Source organism: Phaenicophaeus curvirostris, chromosome 32, assembly GCF_032191515.1.
Source record: "Phaenicophaeus curvirostris isolate KB17595 chromosome 32, BPBGC_Pcur_1.0, whole genome shotgun sequence".
Classification (NCBI taxonomy): Eukaryota; Metazoa; Chordata; class Aves; order Cuculiformes; family Cuculidae; genus Phaenicophaeus; species Phaenicophaeus curvirostris.
The window spans coordinates 701,955-721,815 of record NC_091423.1 but is presented as its reverse complement, the minus strand read 5'-3'; the positions used below and the strand labels follow the sequence as shown (position 1 = coordinate 721,815).

Sequence of the window (19,861 nt, the reverse complement as noted above, 5' to 3'; positions counted from 1 at the left end):
TCATTTACAATGCCTGTGCCTATTGCGACATCATCTACATTTGCAATACCCGCGCCTTTTGTGACATCATCGTCATGTACAATGCCTGTTCCTATTGTGACATCATTATCATTTGCAATGCCTGTGCCTATTCTGACATCATCGTCATTTGCAAATTTTATGCCTATTGTGAAATCATCGTCATTTACAATGCCTGCATCTTCTGTGGAAAGAGTTACTTCGCCATTTACAATGCCTGTTTTGTCAGTGCCTATTGTGATATCATCGTCATATACAGTGCCTGCGCCTATTGTGACACAATCGTAAATTAATATGACTGTTTTCTGTGCCTATTGTGACATCATCTTCATTTACAATGCCTGTGACACTTGTGATATCATCGTCATTTACAATGCCTGTTCCAAATTTGACATCATCGTCATTTTCAATGCCTGTTCCCGTAGTGACATAATCGTCATTTACAATGCCTGTGCCTATTGTGACATCATCATCATTTACAATGCCTATTCCATCTGTGCCTATTGTAACATAATCGTCACTTACAATGCTTTGTTGCCTGTGCCTATTTAGACATCATTATCAATTAAATTATCTGTGTCTCCTGTCAATACAGTGACATCGTCGTCATTTACAATGACTGTGCCTGTGATGTGACATCATTGTCATTTACAGCGCATGTGATGTCTGTGCCTATTGTGACATTATTGTTATTTAAAATACTCTGCTGTCTGTGCCTATTTTGACATCATCGTCATTTACAATGCCTGTGGCTATTGTGACATCATCGTCATTTACAATCCCTGGCTTATTGTGACATCATCGTCATTTAACATGCCTGTGCATATTGTGACATCATCGCCAGTTACAATGCCTGTGCCTGTTGTGACATCATCGTCATTTACAAAGCCTGAGCCTATTGTGACATCGTCATCATTTACAATGCTTGTGTCATCTGTGCCTATTATGGCATCATCGTCATTTAAAATGCCTTTGTCTTCTGTGCTTATTATGACATCATCATCATTTACAATGCCTGTGCCTATTCTGACATCATCGTCTTTTACTATGTCTATGCCTACTGCGAAACAATCATCTTTTACAATGCCTGTGTCATCTGTGCCTTTTGTGAGATCATCGTCATTTACAATCCCTGGCTTATTGTGACATCATCGTCATTTAACATACCTGTGCATTTTGTGACATCATTGCCAGTTACAATGCCTGTGCCTATTTTGACATCATCGTCATTTACAATGCGTTTGCCAATCACGACTTCATCATCATTTACAATGCTTGGGGCAATTGTGACATCATCGTCATTTACAATGCCTGTGCCTCTTCTGACTTCTTCGTCATTTACAAATCCTGTATCGTCTGTGCCTATTGTGACATCATCGTCATTTACAATGCCTATGACGTCTTTTCATATTGTGACAGGAAATTTACAATGTGACAGGTTTTACAAAGCCTGTGCCTTTTGTGATATCATCGTCATTTGCAATGCCTGTGCCTATGGTGTCATCATCTTCATTTACAATACCTGTGGCTATTGTGACATCATCGTCTTTTTTAATGCCTGTGCCTATTGTGACATCATCGTCATGTACAATGCTTGAGCCTATTGTGACATCATCGTCATTTACAATGCCTGTGCCTATTGTGACATCATCGTCATTTACAATGCTTTTGTCATCTGTGACTATTGTGACATCATCGTCATTTACAATGCCAGTGCCTGATGTGACATCATCGTCATTTATAATGCCTGTGCCTATTGTGACATCATCGTCATTTAATATGCCAATGCGTACTCTGACATCATCTACAGTTACAATGCCTGTGCCTACTGTGACATCATCATCATTTACAATGCTTGTACCTTTTGTGACATCATCGACAGTTACAATGCCTGTGCCTATTGTGACATCGTCATTTACAATGCCTGTGCTTATAGTGACATCATCATCATTTACAAAGCCTGTGTAGCCTATGCATATTGTGACATCACCGTCATTTACAATGCCAGTGTCGTTTGTGCCTATTGTGACATCATTGTATTTTACAATGCCTTTGCCTATAGTGACATCATCGTAATTTAGAATTTCAATTACTCCTATGCCTACTGTGACATCATCGTTATTTAAATTACCTATATCATCTGTGCCTATTGAGACATCATCATCCTTTACAATGCCTCTGCCTATTATGATATCATCGCAATTTCCAGAGCTTGTGCCTGTTACTACATCATCGTCATTTACAATGCCTGGGCCTATTGTTACTTCATCATTATTTGCACTGCCTGTGTAGTCTTTGCCGATTGTGCTATCATCGTCATTTACAATGCCTGTGTCCTCTGTGCCTGGTTTGACACCATCGTCTTTTACAATGCCTGTGTTGTCTTTGCCTATTTTGACATCGTAGTCCTTTACAACGCCTTTGCCTATTGTGACTTCATAAACATGTAAAATGCCTGTGCCTATTGTGATATCATCGTCATTTACAATTCCTGTGCCTATTGTGACATCATCAACATTTACAATGCCTGTGCCTACTGTGGCATCATCATCATTTACAATTCCTCTGGCTATCGTGACATCATCGTCATTTACAATTCCTGTAGCTATTGTGACATCATCATCATTTAGAATGATTTTGCCAATAGTGACATCATAGTCATTTAGAATGATTTTGCCAGTTGAGACATCATCTTCACTTACAATGCCTGTGCCTATTGTGACATCAACGTCATTTACAAAGACTCTGCCTATTGTGTCAACTTTGCCATTTAGAATGCCTGTGTAGTCTGTGCAAACTGTGACATCATCGTCATTTAATATGCCTTTGTCTTCTGTGCCTATTGTGACATCATAGTCTTTTACAAACTCTGGGTCGTCTGTCCCTATTCTGACATCATCTTCATTTGCAATGCCTGTTCCTCTTTCGACATCATCATCATTTGCAGTGCCTGTGTCTCTTGTGACATCATCATTTGCAATGCCTTTGTCATCGGTGCCTATTGTAGCACCATCATCATTTACAATGTCTGTGTTCTCAGTGCATATTTTGACATCATCGTCATATACAGTGCCTGTGCCTATTGTTACATTATCGTCATTTACAATGCTTGTGCTTACTGTGACATCATCCTCATTTACAATTCCTCTGGCTATTGTGACATCATCGCCATTTAAAATGCCTGTGTCTATTGTGAAATCATCGTCATTTAGAATGACTTTTCCTATTGTGACATCATCGTCAATTACAATGCCAGTGTCATCTGTGCCTTTTGTGACATCATCGTCAATTACAATGCCAGTGTCTTCTGTGCCTTTTGTGACCTCATCGTCATTTACAATAACTCTGTCGCCTGTCCCTATTGTGACATCATTGTCATTACAATGCCTGTGCCGTCTGTGCCGATTTTGACATCATCGTCATTCACAAGGCCTGTGCCTATTGTGACATCAACGTCATTTACAAAGACTCTGCCTATTGTGTCAACTTCACCATTTAGAATGCCTGTGTCATCTGCGCAAATTGTGACATCATCGTCATTTAAAATGCCTTTGTCATCTTTGCCTATTGTGACATCATAGTCATTTAAAAAGCCTGTGTCGTCTGTTCCTATTGTGACATCGTCGTCATTTACAATGCCTGTGCCTCTTGTGACATCATCGTCATTTACAATGCCTGTCTCTATTGTGACTTCATAGTTATTTACAATAACTTTGTTGTCTGTGCCTATTGTGACACAATCGTAAATTAAAATGACTGTTTTCTGTGCCTACTGTGACATCATCTTCATTTACAATGCCTGTGACACTTGTGACATCATCGTCATTTACAATGCCTGTGCCAAATTTGACATCATCGTCATTTACAATGCCTGTTCACGTAGTGACATAATCGTCATTTACAATGCCTGTGCCTATTGTGACATCATCATCATTTACAATACCTATTCCATCTGTGCCTATTGTAACATAATCGTCACTTACAATGCTTTGTTGCCTGTGCCTATTTAGACATCATTATCATTTAAAATATCTGTCTCCTGTCAATACAGTGACTTCGTCGTCATTTACAATGCCTGTGCCTATTCTGACATCATCTTCTTTTACTATGTCTATGCCTACTGTGACACAAACATCTTTTACAATGCCTGTGTCGTCTGTGCCTTTTGTGACACCATCGTCATTTACAATGCCTGTGTCGTCTATGCCTATTGTGACATCATCGTCATTTATAATGTCTCTGTCATCTCTGTGTATTGCGACATTATCGTAATTTACTTTGCCTGTCGCTTGCGCCTATTGTGACATCATCGTAATTTACAATGCATTTGCCTATTGTGACATCATCGTCTTTTATAAAGATTGTGCCTATTTTGACATCATCGTAATTTACAATGCCTGTGTCGTCTGTGACTATTCTGACATCATCGTAATTTACAATGCCTGTCCCTATTGTGACATCATCGTGATTTAGAATGCCTGTGTTGTAGGTTCCTTTTGTAACATCATCATCATTTAGAATGCCTGTGTTGCCTGTGGTAATTGTGACATCATCGTCATTTACAATCCCTGTGCCTATTGTGACATCATCTTCATTTACAATGCCTGTGCCTATTGTGACATCATCGTCATTTACAGTGCCTGTGACTATTTTGACATCATCGGAGTTTACTCTGCCTTTGCCTTTTGTGACATCATTGTCAATTACAATGCCTGTGTCATCTGTGCCTATTTTGACATCATCGTCATTAAAGATGAATACGCCTATTGTGACATCATCGTCATTTAAAATTCCTGTGTCGTCTGTGCCTATTGTGACATCATCGGCGTTTACAATGCCTGTCATATGTGCCTATTGTGACATCATCGTCTTTTACAATACCTGTGTCGTATGTGCCTATTGTGACTTCATCGTCATTTACAATGCCTGTGCCTATCTGGAAACCATTGTCATTTACAATGCCTGGGTCGTCTATGCCTATTGTAACATCATCGTCATTTACGATGACTGTCTCGCCTATGCCTATTGTGACACCATCGTCATTAAAGATGCATATGCCTACTGTGACATCATCGTCATTTATACTTCTTTTGTCGTCTGTGCCTACTGTGACATCATCGGCGTTTACAATTCCTGTCATATGTGCCTATTGTGACATCATCGTCATTTGCAATGCCTGTGTCATCTCTGCCTATTTTGACATCATCGTCATTTACAATGCCTGTGTCGTCTGTGCATATTCTGACATCATCGTCATTTACAACGCCTGTGTTGTCTGTGCCTATAGTGACATCACCATCATTTACAATGCCTGTGTCATCTTTGCCTATTGTGTCATCATCGTCATTTAAATTCCTTTGTCATATGTGCCTATTTTGACATCATCTTGATTTTCAACACCAGTTTGTTCTGTGCCTATTGTGGCATCATCCTCTTTTTACAATGGCTCTATCATCTGTGATTATTCTGACATCAACATCATTTACATCCTGTGACTATTGTTACATTATCGTCATTTACAATGCCTCTGCCTATCGTGACATCATCATAATTTACAATGCCTGTGCCTATTGTGACATCATCGTCATTTACAATGCCTGTGCCTATTATGACACCTTCGTCATTTACAACGCCTGTGCCTATTGTGACATCACTGTCATTTACAATGCCTGTGCGTATTGTGACATCATCCTCTTTTTACAGTGGCTGTGTCGTCTGTGCCTATTCTTACATCATTATCATTTACAGTACCTTTCCCTATTGTAACATCATCGCCGTTTACACTGCGTGGGTCATCTGTGGCTATTGTGACATCATCATCATTTACAATGCCTGTGCCTATCGTGACATCGTTGTCATTTAAAATGCCTGTGTCATCTGTTCCTATTATGACATCATCGTCATTTCCAATGCCTGTGGGTATTGTGACAACTTTGCCATTTACAATGCCTGCGCCTCTTGTAACACCATCATCATTTACAATGCCTGTGCATATTGTGATATCATCGTCATTTACAATGCCTGTATCTTCTGTGACTGTAATGATATCATTGGCATTTTCAATGATTGTGTCGTCTGCGCCTATTGAGACATCTTTGTCATTTACAAATCCTGTTTCTTCTGTTCCTATTTTGACATCATCATCATTTCCAATGCCTGTATCTATTGCAACATCATCGTCATTTATAATGCCTGTGCCTATTGTGAAATAATCGTCATTTACAATGTCTGTGCCTATTGTGAAATAATCGTCATTTACAGTGCCTGTGCCTATTGTGACATCATCGTGATTTACAATGCATGTGCCTATTGTGACATCATTGTCACTTACAATATCTGTGCCTATTGTGACATCATTGTCACTTACAATGCCTGTGTAGTCTGTGCACATTGTGACATCATTGTCATGCAAAATGCCTGTGTCGTCTGTGCCCATTCTGACATCATCGTCATTTACAATTATGCCTGTGCCAATTGTGACATCATAATCATTTACAATGATGCTTTTGGCATTGTGACAACAACGTCATTTACAATGCCTGTGCATATAGTGACATCATCGTCACTTACAATGCCTGTGCCTATTGTAACATCGTCGTCATTTACAATGCGCTGTGTCGTCTGTGCCTATTGTGACCTCATTATCATTTAAAATGCCTTGTCGTCTGTGCCTATTTTGACATCATCATCATTTACAAAGCCTGTGCCTATTGTGTCATTTAGAATGCCTGTGTCGTCTGTGAAAATTGTGACATCATCGTCATGTAAAATGCTTTTGTCTTCTGTGCCTATTGTGACATCATTTTCATATACAAAGACTGTGTCGTCTGTGCCTATAATGCCATCAACGTCATTTCCAATGCATGTGCCTATTTAGACATCATCGTCATTTACAATGCCTGTGCCTATTGTGACATCATCGTGATATACAACGCCTTGTTAGTCTGTACTGATTTTGCCATCATCGTCATTTACAATACCTGTGTTGTCTGTGCCTATTGTGATATCATTGTCATTTACAATTCCTGTTCCTATTGTGACATCATAGACATTTACAATGTCTGTTCCTATTGCAAAATCATCGTAATTTACAATGCCTTTGACTACTGTGACATCATCTTCATTCACAATGCCTGTGCCTATTTTGACATCATCGTCATTTACAATGCCTGTGCCTATTTTGACATCATCATCATTTACAATGCCTGTATCTGTTGTGACATCATTTACAAAGACTCTGCCTATATTGTCAACTTCGTCATTTAGAATGCCTGTCGTCTGTGCATATAGTGATATCATCGTCATTTACAATGCCAGTGTCATCTGTGCCTATTGTGCCATCATCCTCATTTGCAATAACTGTGTCGCCTGTCTCTATTGTGACATCATCGTCATATACAATGCCTTTGTCATCTGTGCCTTTTGTGACATCATCATCATTTAAATGCCTTTGTCATCTGTGTCTATAGTGAAACCATAGGCATTTACAATGCCTGTGTCGTCTGTGCCTTTTGTCACGTCATCGTCGGTTAAAATGCCTGGGGCTACTTTGACATCATCGTCATTTACAAAGCCTGTGCCTATTGTGACATCATCATCATTTACTATGCCTGTGCTTATTGTGACATCAACGTCATTTACAATGCCTGTGCCTGCTGTGCCTATTGTGACATCATCGTCATTTCAATGCCTGTGCCTGCTGTGCCTATTGTGACATCATCGTCATTTACAATACCTATGACGTCTTTTCCCTTTGTGACAGGAAATTTACAATGTGACAGGCATTTACAATGTGATAACTGTGTTATCACCTTTCTTTACAATGCCTGAGGCTATTTTGGCATCACCGTCATTTACAATTCCTGCGCCTATTGTGACATCATCGTCCTTTACAATGGTAGTGCCTATTTTGACATCATCCTCATTAACAATGCCTGTTGATATTGTGATATCATCGTCATTTACAATGCCTGTGCCTATTGTGACATCATCGTCATTTAAATGCCAGTGCCTGTTTTGACATCTTCGTCATGTACAATGCCTGTGCCTATTGTAACACCATCATCATTTACAATGCCTGTGCCACCTGTCCTTATTGTGACATCATCACCATTTCCTATGCCAGTGTCTTCTGTGCCAAATGTTACATCATTCTCATTTGCAATTCCTTTGCGTATAGTGACATCATCATCATTTCCAAAGCCAGTGTCGCCTATGCCTATTGTGACATCATCGTCATTTAATTTACCTGTCTCGTCTCTGCCTATTGTGACATCATCGTCATTTACAATGCCTGTGCCTATTGTGACATCATCATCATACACAATGCCTGTGTCGTCTTTGCGTATTGCAACATCATCATCATTTACAGTGCCTGTGCCTATTGTGACATCATTGTCATTTACAATGCCTTTGTCGTCTGTGCCTACTGTGTCATCATCATCATATACAGTGCCTGTGACGTATGTTACTATTGTGACGTCATCGTCGGTTACAATGCCTGCGCCTAGGCCGTGTTTTCCTATTTTGACCTGATTGTCATTTAAAATGTCTGTGCTTATTGTGACATGATCGCCATTTACAATGCCTGTACCTACTGTGAGATCATTGTCATTTACAATGCCTGTGCCTATTGTGACATCATCATCATTTACAATGCCTGTGCCTTATGTGACATCATCGTCATTTACAATGCCTGTGCCTTTTGTGACATCATCGACAGTGACAATGCCTGTGCCTATTGTGACATCGTCATTTACAATGCCTGTTCCTTTTGTGACATCACTGCCATTTAAAATGCCTGTCACCTCTCCTTATTGTGACATCATCGTCATTTACAATTCCAGTGTCATTTGTGCCTATTGTGACATCATCGTAATTTACAATGCCTTTGCCTATAGTGACATCATCGTAATTTACAAATTCAATTACTCCTATGCCTACTGTGACATCATCGTCATTTAAATTACCTATATCATCTGTGCCTATTGAGACATCATCATCCTTTACAATGCCTCTGCCTATTATGATATCATCGCAATTTTCAAAGCCTGTGCCTGTTGCTACATCATCGTCATTTACAATGCCTGTGCCTATTGTTACTTCTTCATCATTTGCACAGCCTGTGTAGTCTTTGCCGATTGTGCCATCGTCGTCATTTACAATGCCTGTGTCCTCTGTGCCTGGTTTGACATCATCATCTTTTACAATGCCTGTGGCTATTGTGACACCATCGTCTTTTACAATGCCTGTGTTGTCTTTGCCTATTTTGACATCGTAGTCATTTACAATGCCTGTGCCTATTGTGATATCATTGTCATTTACAATGCCTGTGCCTATTGTGACATCATCTTCATTTACAATGCCTGTGCCTATTGTGACATCATCGTCATTTACAGTGCCTGTGACTATTTTGACATCATCGGAGTTTACTCTGCCTTTGCCTTTTGTGACATCATTGTCAATTACAATGCCTGTGTCATCTGTGCCTATTTTGACATCATCGTCATTAAAGATGAATACGCCTATTGTGACATCATCGTCATTTAAAATTCCTGTGTCGTCTGTGCCTATTGTGACATCATCGGCGTTTACAATGCCTGTCATATGTGCCTATTGTGACATCATCGTCTTTTACAATACCTGTGTCGTATGTGCCTATTGTGACTTCATCGTCATTTACAATGCCTGTGCCTATCTGGAAACCATTGTCATTTACAATGCCTGGGTCGTCTATGCCTATTGTAACATCATCGTCATTTACGATGACTGTCTCGCCTATGCCTATTGTGACACCATCGTCATTAAAGATGCATATGCCTACTGTGACATCATCGTCATTTATACTTCTTTTGTCGTCTGTGCCTACTGTGACATCATCGGCGTTTACAATTCCTGTCATATGTGCCTATTGTGACATCATCGTCATTTACAATGCCTGTGCCTATTATGACACCTTCGTCATTTACAACGCCTGTGCCTATTGTGACATCACTGTCATTTACAATGCCTGTGCGTATTGTGACATCATCCTCTTTTTACAGTGGCTGTGTCGTCTGTGCCTATTCTTACATCATTATCATTTACAGTACCTTTCCCTATTGTAACATCATCGCCGTTTACACTGCGTGGGTCATCTGTGGCTATTGTGACATCATCATCATTTACAATGCCTGTGCCTATCGTGACATCGTTGTCATTTAAAATGCCTGTGTCATCTGTTCCTATTATGACATCATCGTCATTTCCAATGCCTGTGGGTATTGTGACAACTTTGCCATTTACAATGCCTGCGCCTCTTGTAACACCATCATCATTTACAATGCCTGTGCATATTGTGATATCATCGTCATTTACAATGCCTGTATCTTCTGTGACTGTAATGATATCATTGGCATTTTCAATGATTGTGTCGTCTGCGCCTATTGAGACATCTTTGTCATTTACAAATCCTGTTTCTTCTGTTCCTATTTTGACATCATCATCATTTCCAATGCCTGTATCTATTGCAACATCATCGTCATTTATAATGCCTGTGCCTATTGTGAAATAATCGTCATTTACAATGTCTGTGCCTATTGTGAAATAATCGTCATTTACAGTGCCTGTGCCTATTGTGACATCATCGTGATTTACAATGCATGTGCCTATTGTGACATCATTGTCACTTACAATATCTGTGCCTATTGTGACATCATTGTCACTTACAATGCCTGTGTAGTCTGTGCACATTGTGACATCATTGTCATGCAAAATGCCTGTGTCGTCTGTGCCCATTCTGACATCATCGTCATTTACAATTATGCCTGTGCCAATTGTGACATCATAATCATTTACAATGATGCTTTTGGCATTGTGACAACAACGTCATTTACAATGCCTGTGCATATAGTGACATCATCGTCACTTACAATGCCTGTGCCTATTGTAACATCGTCGTCATTTACAATGCGCTGTGTCGTCTGTGCCTATTGTGACCTCATTATCATTTAAAATGCCTTGTCGTCTGTGCCTATTTTGACATCATCATCATTTACAAAGCCTGTGCCTATTGTGTCATTTAGAATGCCTGTGTCGTCTGTGAAAATTGTGACATCATCGTCATGTAAAATGCTTTTGTCTTCTGTGCCTATTGTGACATCATTTTCATATACAAAGACTGTGTCGTCTGTGCCTATAATGCCATCAACGTCATTTCCAATGCATGTGCCTATTTAGACATCATCGTCATTTACAATGCCTGTGCCTATTGTGACATCATCGTGATATACAACGCCTTGTTAGTCTGTACTGATTTTGCCATCATCGTCATTTACAATACCTGTGTTGTCTGTGCCTATTGTGATATCATTGTCATTTACAATTCCTGTTCCTATTGTGACATCATAGACATTTACAATGTCTGTTCCTATTGCAAAATCATCGTAATTTACAATGCCTTTGACTACTGTGACATCATCTTCATTCACAATGCCTGTGCCTATTTTGACATCATCGTCATTTACAATGCCTGTGCCTATTTTGACATCATCATCATTTACAATGCCTGTATCTGTTGTGACATCATTTACAAAGACTCTGCCTATATTGTCAACTTCGTCATTTAGAATGCCTGTCGTCTGTGCATATAGTGATATCATCGTCATTTACAATGCCAGTGTCATCTGTGCCTATTGTGCCATCATCCTCATTTGCAATAACTGTGTCGCCTGTCTCTATTGTGACATCATCGTCATATACAATGCCTTTGTCATCTGTGCCTTTTGTGACATCATCATCATTTAAATGCCTTTGTCATCTGTGTCTATAGTGAAACCATAGGCATTTACAATGCCTGTGTCGTCTGTGCCTTTTGTCACGTCATCGTCGGTTAAAATGCCTGGGGCTACTTTGACATCATCGTCATTTACAAAGCCTGTGCCTATTGTGACATCATCATCATTTACTATGCCTGTGCTTATTGTGACATCAACGTCATTTACAATGCCTGTGCCTGCTGTGCCTATTGTGACATCATCGTCATTTCAATGCCTGTGCCTGCTGTGCCTATTGTGACATCATCGTCATTTACAATACCTATGACGTCTTTTCCCTTTGTGACAGGAAATTTACAATGTGACAGGCATTTACAATGTGATAACTGTGTTATCACCTTTCTTTACAATGCCTGAGGCTATTTTGGCATCACCGTCATTTACAATTCCTGCGCCTATTGTGACATCATCGTCCTTTACAATGGTAGTGCCTATTTTGACATCATCCTCATTAACAATGCCTGTTGATATTGTGATATCATCGTCATTTACAATGCCTGTGCCTATTGTGACATCATCGTCATTTAAATGCCAGTGCCTGTTTTGACATCTTCGTCATGTACAATGCCTGTGCCTATTGTAACACCATCATCATTTACAATGCCTGTGCCACCTGTCCTTATTGTGACATCATCACCATTTCCTATGCCAGTGTCTTCTGTGCCAAATGTTACATCATTCTCATTTGCAATTCCTTTGCGTATAGTGACATCATCATCATTTCCAAAGCCAGTGTCGCCTATGCCTATTGTGACATCATCATCATTTAATTTACCTGTCTCGTCTCTGCCTATTGTGACATCATCGTCATTTACAATGCCTGTGCCTATTGTGACATCATCATCATACACAATGCCTGTGTCGTCTTTGCGTATTGCAACATCATCATCATTTACAGTGCCTGTGCCTATTGTGACATCATTGTCATTTACAATGCCTTTGTCGTCTGTGCCTACTGTGTCATCATCATCATATACAGTGCCTGTGACGTATGTTACTATTGTGACGTCATCGTCGGTTACAATGCCTGCGCCTAGGCCGTGTTTTCCTATTTTGACCTGATTGTCATTTAAAATGTCTGTGCTTATTGTGACATGATCGCCATTTACAATGCCTGTACCTACTGTGAGATCATTGTCATTTACAATGCCTGTGCCTATTGTGACATCATCATCATTTACAATGCCTGTGCCTTATGTGACATCATCGTCATTTACAATGCCTGTGCCTTTTGTGACATCATCGACAGTGACAATGCCTGTGCCTATTGTGACATCGTCATTTACAATGCCTGTTCCTTTTGTGACATCACTGCCATTTAAAATGCCTGTCACCTCTCCTTATTGTGACATCATCGTCATTTACAATTCCAGTGTCATTTGTGCCTATTGTGACATCATCGTAATTTACAATGCCTTTGCCTATAGTGACATCATCGTAATTTACAAATTCAATTACTCCTATGCCTACTGTGACATCATCGTCATTTAAATTACCTATATCATCTGTGCCTATTGAGACATCATCATCCTTTACAATGCCTCTGCCTATTATGATATCATCGCAATTTTCAAAGCCTGTGCCTGTTGCTACATCATCGTCATTTACAATGCCTGTGCCTATTGTTACTTCTTCATCATTTGCACAGCCTGTGTAGTCTTTGCCGATTGTGCCATCGTCGTCATTTACAATGCCTGTGTCCTCTGTGCCTGGTTTGACATCATCGTCTTTTACAATGCCTGTGGCTATTGTGACACCATCGTCTTTTACAATGCCTGTGTTGTCTTTGCCTATTTTGACATCGTAGTCATTTACAATGCCTGTGCCTATTGTGATATCATTGTCATTTACAATGCCTGTGCCTATTGTGACATCATCGTCATTTACAATACCTGTGCCTATTCTGATATCATCGTCCTTTACAATGCCTGTTTCGTCTGTGACTATTGTGACATCATCATCGTTTACAATGCCTTTGCCAATAGTGACATCATCAACATTTACAATGCCTGTGCCTACTGTGGCATCATCATCATTTACAATTCTTCTGGCTATTGTGACATCATCGTCATTTACAATTCCTGTAGCTATTGTGACATCATCATCATTTAGAATGATTTTGCCAATAGTGACATCATCGTCATTTAGAATGATTTTGCCAGTTGAGACATCACCTTCACTTACAATGCCTGTGCCTATTGTGACATCCTCGTCAGTTACAAGGCCTCTATCTATTGTGACATCAACGTCATTTACAAATACTCTGCCTATTGTGTCAACTTCGCCATTTAGAATGCCTGTGTAGTCTGCGCAAACTGTGACATCATCATCATTTAATATGCCTTTGTCTTCTGTGCCTATTGTGACATCATAGTCTTTTACAAAGCCTGGGTCGTCTGTCCCTATTCTGACATCACCATCATTTGCAATGCCTTTGTCATCGGTGCCTATTGTAACACCATCATCATTTACAATGTCTGTGTTGTCAGTGCCTATTTTGACATCCTCGTCATATACAGTGCCTGTGCCTATTGTGACATTATCGTCATTTGCAATGCCTTTGTTGCCTGTGCCTATTGTGACATCATCGCCTTTTACAATGCCTGTGTCTATTGTGACATCATCCTCATTTAAAATGCCTGTGACTTCGGTGGCTATTGTGACATCATTTTCATTTACAATGCCTTTGCCGTCTGTGCATATTATGACCTAATCATCATTTACAATGCCAGTGTCATCTGTGGCTTTTGTGACATAATCTTCATTTACAATAACAGTGTCTCCTGTCCCTATGGTGATATCATCTTCATTTACAATGCCTTTGTCATCTGTGACTCTTGTGACATCACCGTCATTTCAATGCGTTTGCTGCCTCTGCCGATTGTAACATCATCGTCATTTACAATGACTGTTCCTACTGTGACAACATCATTATATACAAAGACTACGTCTATTTTGTCATCATCGTGATTTAGAATGCGTCGTCTGTGCCTATTGTGAAATCATTGTCATTTACAATGCTTGTGTCGTCTGTGCCTATAGTGACATCATTCTCATTTACAATGCCTGTGTCTTCTGTGACTATTGTGACATCATCGTCATCTATAATGCCTTTGCCTATTGTGACATCATCGTCATTTAAAATGCCATACCTCACTGTGACATCATCGTTATTTACAATTCCTTTGGCTATTGTGACATCATCGTCATTGACAATGCCCGTGCCGCCTTTGAATATTGTGACATCACCTTCATTTACAATGTCAGTGTCATCTATGCCTTTTGTGACCTCATTGTCATTTACAATAACTCTGTCGCCTGTCCCTATTGTGACATCATCATCATTTACAATGCCTGTGTCATCTGTGCCTACTGTGACATCATCATCATTTAAAAGCCTGTGCCGCCTCTGCCTATTGTGACATCAACGTCATTTACAATGACTGTGCTTATTTTGACATCATAGTCATTTACAAAGACTGAGCCTATTGTATCATCATCATGATTTAGAATGCGTCGTCTGTGCCTCATGTGACGTCATCATCTGTTACAATGCCTGCACCTATTGTGACAACATAGGCATTTACAATGCCTATGCCTTCTTTGCCTATAGTGACATGATCGTCATTTACAATTCCTGTGCTTACTGTGACATCATCCTCATTTACAATTCCTCTGGCTATTGTGACATCATCGCCATTTAAAATGCCTGTGTCTATTGTGAAATCATCGTCATTTAGAATGACTTTTCCTATTGTGACATCATCGTCATTTACAATGCCAGTGTCTTCTGTGCCTTTTGTGATATCGTCATTTACAATAAATGTGTCACCTGTCCCTATCGTGACATCATCATCATTTACAATGCCAGTGTCTTCTGTGCCTATTGTGACATCATTGTCTTTTACAACACCTGTGCCTAATCTCACCTCATCGTCATTAACAATGCCTGTGCCAAATTTGACATCATCGTCATTTACAATACCTGTGCCTATTGTGACATCATCATCATTTACAATGCTTGTGTTGTTTGTGCGTATTGGGACATCATCGTCATTTACAATGCCTGTGCCTATTTTGACATCATCATCATTTACAATGCGTGTGCCTATTTTGATTTCATCGTTATTTACAATACCTTTGTCATCTGTGCCTATTGTGACATCATCGTCAATTAAAATGACTGTGTTTTTTGTGCCTATTTTGAATTCATTGCCGTTTACAATGCCTGTGCCTATTAAACTCAACGTAACTTACAATGCCTGTACCATCTTTGCCCCTTATGATATCATCCTTTTATACAATGCCTGTGTCGCCTGTGCCTCTTGTAACATCATCATCATTTACAATGCCTGTGTCCCCTGTCCCTATTGTGACATCATCTTCATTTACTATGCCTCTGTTTTCTGTCCCTATTGTGACATCACCATCATTTATAATACCTGTGTCGTCTGAGCCTATTATGACATCATTGTCTTTTACAATGCCTGTGTCGCCTGTCCCTATTGTGACATCATCGTAATTTAGAATGCCTGTGCCTATTGTTACATCATCGTCATTTACAATTCCTGTCTCGTCTGTGCCTACTGTGATATCATCGTCATTTACAATATATTTGCTGTCTGTGCCTGTTCTGAAATCATCGTTATTTACAATGCTGTGCCTATTGTGACATCATCGTCATTTACAATTCCTTTCTCCTCTGTGCCTAATATGACATCATCATCATTTACAATGCCTGTGCCTATGGTGACATCAACGTCATTTAAAATTCTTTTGCATATTGTGACATAATCTTCATTTACAATGTTTGTGAATATTGTGACAGCATCGTCTTTTACAATATCTGTGTCGTTTGTGCCTATTGTGACAACATCATCATTTACAATGACTGTGTTGTCTCTGCCTATTATGACATCATAATAAATTACAATGCTTGTGTCACTGTATGTGCCATCTGTTCCTATTGTGACATCATCGTAATTTACAATGAATGTTCCTATTGTGACGTAATCGTCATTTAGAATGCCTGTGCCTATTTTGTCATCATGGTCTTTTACAATTACTGTCTCGTCTGTGCCTAATAGGACATCGTCTTCTTTTACAATTCCTGTGCCTATTGTGACATAATCTTCATTTACAATGCCTTTGGCTATTGTGACATCACCGTCATTTACAATGCCTTTGCCGTCTGTGCCTATTGTGACATCATCATCATTTACAAAGCCTGTGCCTATTGTGACATCGTCATCATTTACAATTCCAGTGCCTATTGTGTCATCATCGTCGTTTAGAATGCGTGTCGTCTGTGACTATTGTGACATCATTGTCAATAAAAATCCCTGTGTCGTCTGTGCCTATTGTGATGTAATCGTAAATTAAGATGACTGTTTTCTTTTCTTATTGTGACATCATCGCTATTTACAACTCCTGTGCATATTGTGACATCTTCATCATTTACAATGCCTACACCGTTTGTGCCTAATGTGACATCATTGTAATTTACAATGCCTGTTCCCGTAGTGACATTATAGTAATTTACAATGCCCGTGCCTATTGTGACATCATCGTCATATACAATACCTGTGTCGTCTATGCCTATTGTGACATCATCATCACTTACAATGCTTCGTAGACTGTGCCTATTTTGACATCATCGTCATTTACAATATCTTTGAATCCTGTCCCTACTGTGACATCATAGTCATTTACAAATTGTGAGCCTATTGTGACATCATCGTCTTTTACAATGCCTGTGCCTATTGTGACATCATCGTCATTTACAGTGCTTGTGCCGTCTGTACCTATTGTGACATAATCGTCATTTACAATGCCTGTGCCGTCAGTGCCTATTTTCACATTATCTTCATTTAAAATGTTTATGCCTACTGTGACACAATCATCTTCTACAATGCCTGTGCCTATTGTGACATCATCGTCATATAAAATGTCTTTCGTCTGTGCCTATTGTGACATCATTGTTATTTACAATGCCTGAGTCATCTTTGCCTATTTTGACATCATTGTCTTTTACAATGCCTGTGTCTTCTGTGCCTATAGTGACATCATCGTCATTTACAATGCCTGTGTCATCTGTGCATATTTTTACAGCATCGTCATTTACAATGCCTTTGCGTATAATGCCATCTCCGTCATTTACAATGCCTTTGTACTCTGTGCCTATGGTGACATCTCCGTCATTTACAATGCCTTTGTACACTGTGCCTATTGTGACATCATTGTCTTTTACAACGCCTGTGCCTAATCTCACCTCATTGTCATTAACAATGCCTGTGCCAAATTTGACATCATCGTCATTTACAATGCCTTTGCAATAAGTGCCTATTTTGACATCATCATCATTTACAATGCCTGTGTCGCCTGTGCCTATTGTGACATTATCGTCGTTTCCAATGGTTATGCATATTTTGACATCATCGTCTTCTATAATGCCTGTGGCTATTCTGACATCATCGTCATTTACAATGCCTGTACCTATTGTGACATCAACGTCATATACAATGCCTGGGCGTATTGTGACATCATCATCATTTGCAATCCCTGAGCCTATTTTAACGTCATCGTCATTTATAATGCCTGAGCCTATTGCGACACCATCGTGATCTACAATGCCTGTGCGTAATTTAACATCATCAACATTTACAATGCATCTGCCTATTGTAACATCATCATCATTTACAATGCCTGTTTCGACTGTGCTAATTGTGACATCATCATCATTTGCAATGCCTTCATCGTCTCTGCCTATTTTGACATTATCGTCATTTACAATGCCTGTGCCTACTGTGACATCATCGTCGTATACAATGCCTATGCCTATTTTGATATCATCATCTTTTAAAATGCCTGGGGCTATTGTGACATCATCGTCATTTACAATGCCTTTGCCTATTGAGACATCATAATCATTTACAATATCTTTGTCGCCGGTGACTATTTTTACATCAGCGTCACTTACAATGCCTATGTGGTCTGTGCCTATTGTGCCATCATCGTCATTTGCAATGATTATGCGTACTGTGAGATCATCATCTTTTACAGTGCCTGTGGCTATTATGACATCATCGCCAGTTACAATGCCTGTGCCTACTGTGACATCATCGTCATTTACAAAGTGTGAGCCTACTGTGACATCATCGTCATTTTCAATGCCTGTGTCTTCTGTGCCTACTGTGACATCATCATCAATTACAAAGCCTGTACCCATTGTGATATCATCGTCATTTAATATGCCTATGCCTAGTGTGACACAATCATCTTCTACAATGTCTATGGCTATTGTGACATCATCGTCATTTAACATGCCTGTGCATATTGTGACATCATCGCCAGTTACAATGCCTGTGCTTGTTGTGACACCATCGTCATTTACAAAGCCTGAGCCTATTGTGACACCACCTTCATTTACAATGCCTGTGTCATCTGTGCCTATTTTGACATCATCGTCATTTACAATGCCTGTCTTCTGTGCCTACTGTGACATCATCATCAATTACAATACCTGTGCATATTGTGACATCATCGTCATTTAATATGCCTATGCCTACTCTGATACAGTCATCTACTACAATGCCTGTAGCTATTTTAACATCATCATCATTTACAATAACTGTGCCTACTGTGACATCTTCGTCAGTTACAATGCCTGTGCCTATTGTGACATAACCATCATTTGCAATGCCTGAGTCGTCTTTACCTATCGTGACATCATCGTAATTTACAATGCCTGAGTCATCTATTCCCATTGTGACATCATGGCCAGTTACAATGCCTGTGCCTGTGGTGACATCATCATCATTTGGAAAGCCTGAGCCAATTTTTACATCATCGTCATTTATAATGCCTTTGCCATAAATGCCTATTTTGACATCATCATCATTTACAATGCCTGTTTCGCCTGTGCCTATTGTGACATTATCGTCTTTTCCAATGGTTATGCATATTTTGACATCATCGTCTTCTATAATGCCTATTGCTATTCTGACATCATCAACATTTACAATGCCTTT

The 19,861-nt window shown here is 39.6% G+C and overlaps 1 protein-coding gene across 1 annotated transcript in view; it reads right to left on the bottom strand.

The window, feature by feature from the left end:
• LOC138732453 (uncharacterized) overlaps positions 1-19,597 on the bottom strand; it is a 70,815-nt gene extending 51,218 nt beyond the window's left edge. Inside the window, exon 1 of the mRNA XM_069879066.1 lies at positions 19,354-19,597. Within this exon, the coding sequence (XP_069735167.1) occupies positions 19,354-19,597 (244 nt within the window). The remainder of the gene's footprint in view (positions 1-19,353) is intronic.
• Positions 19,598-19,861: the final 264 nt, after the last annotated feature.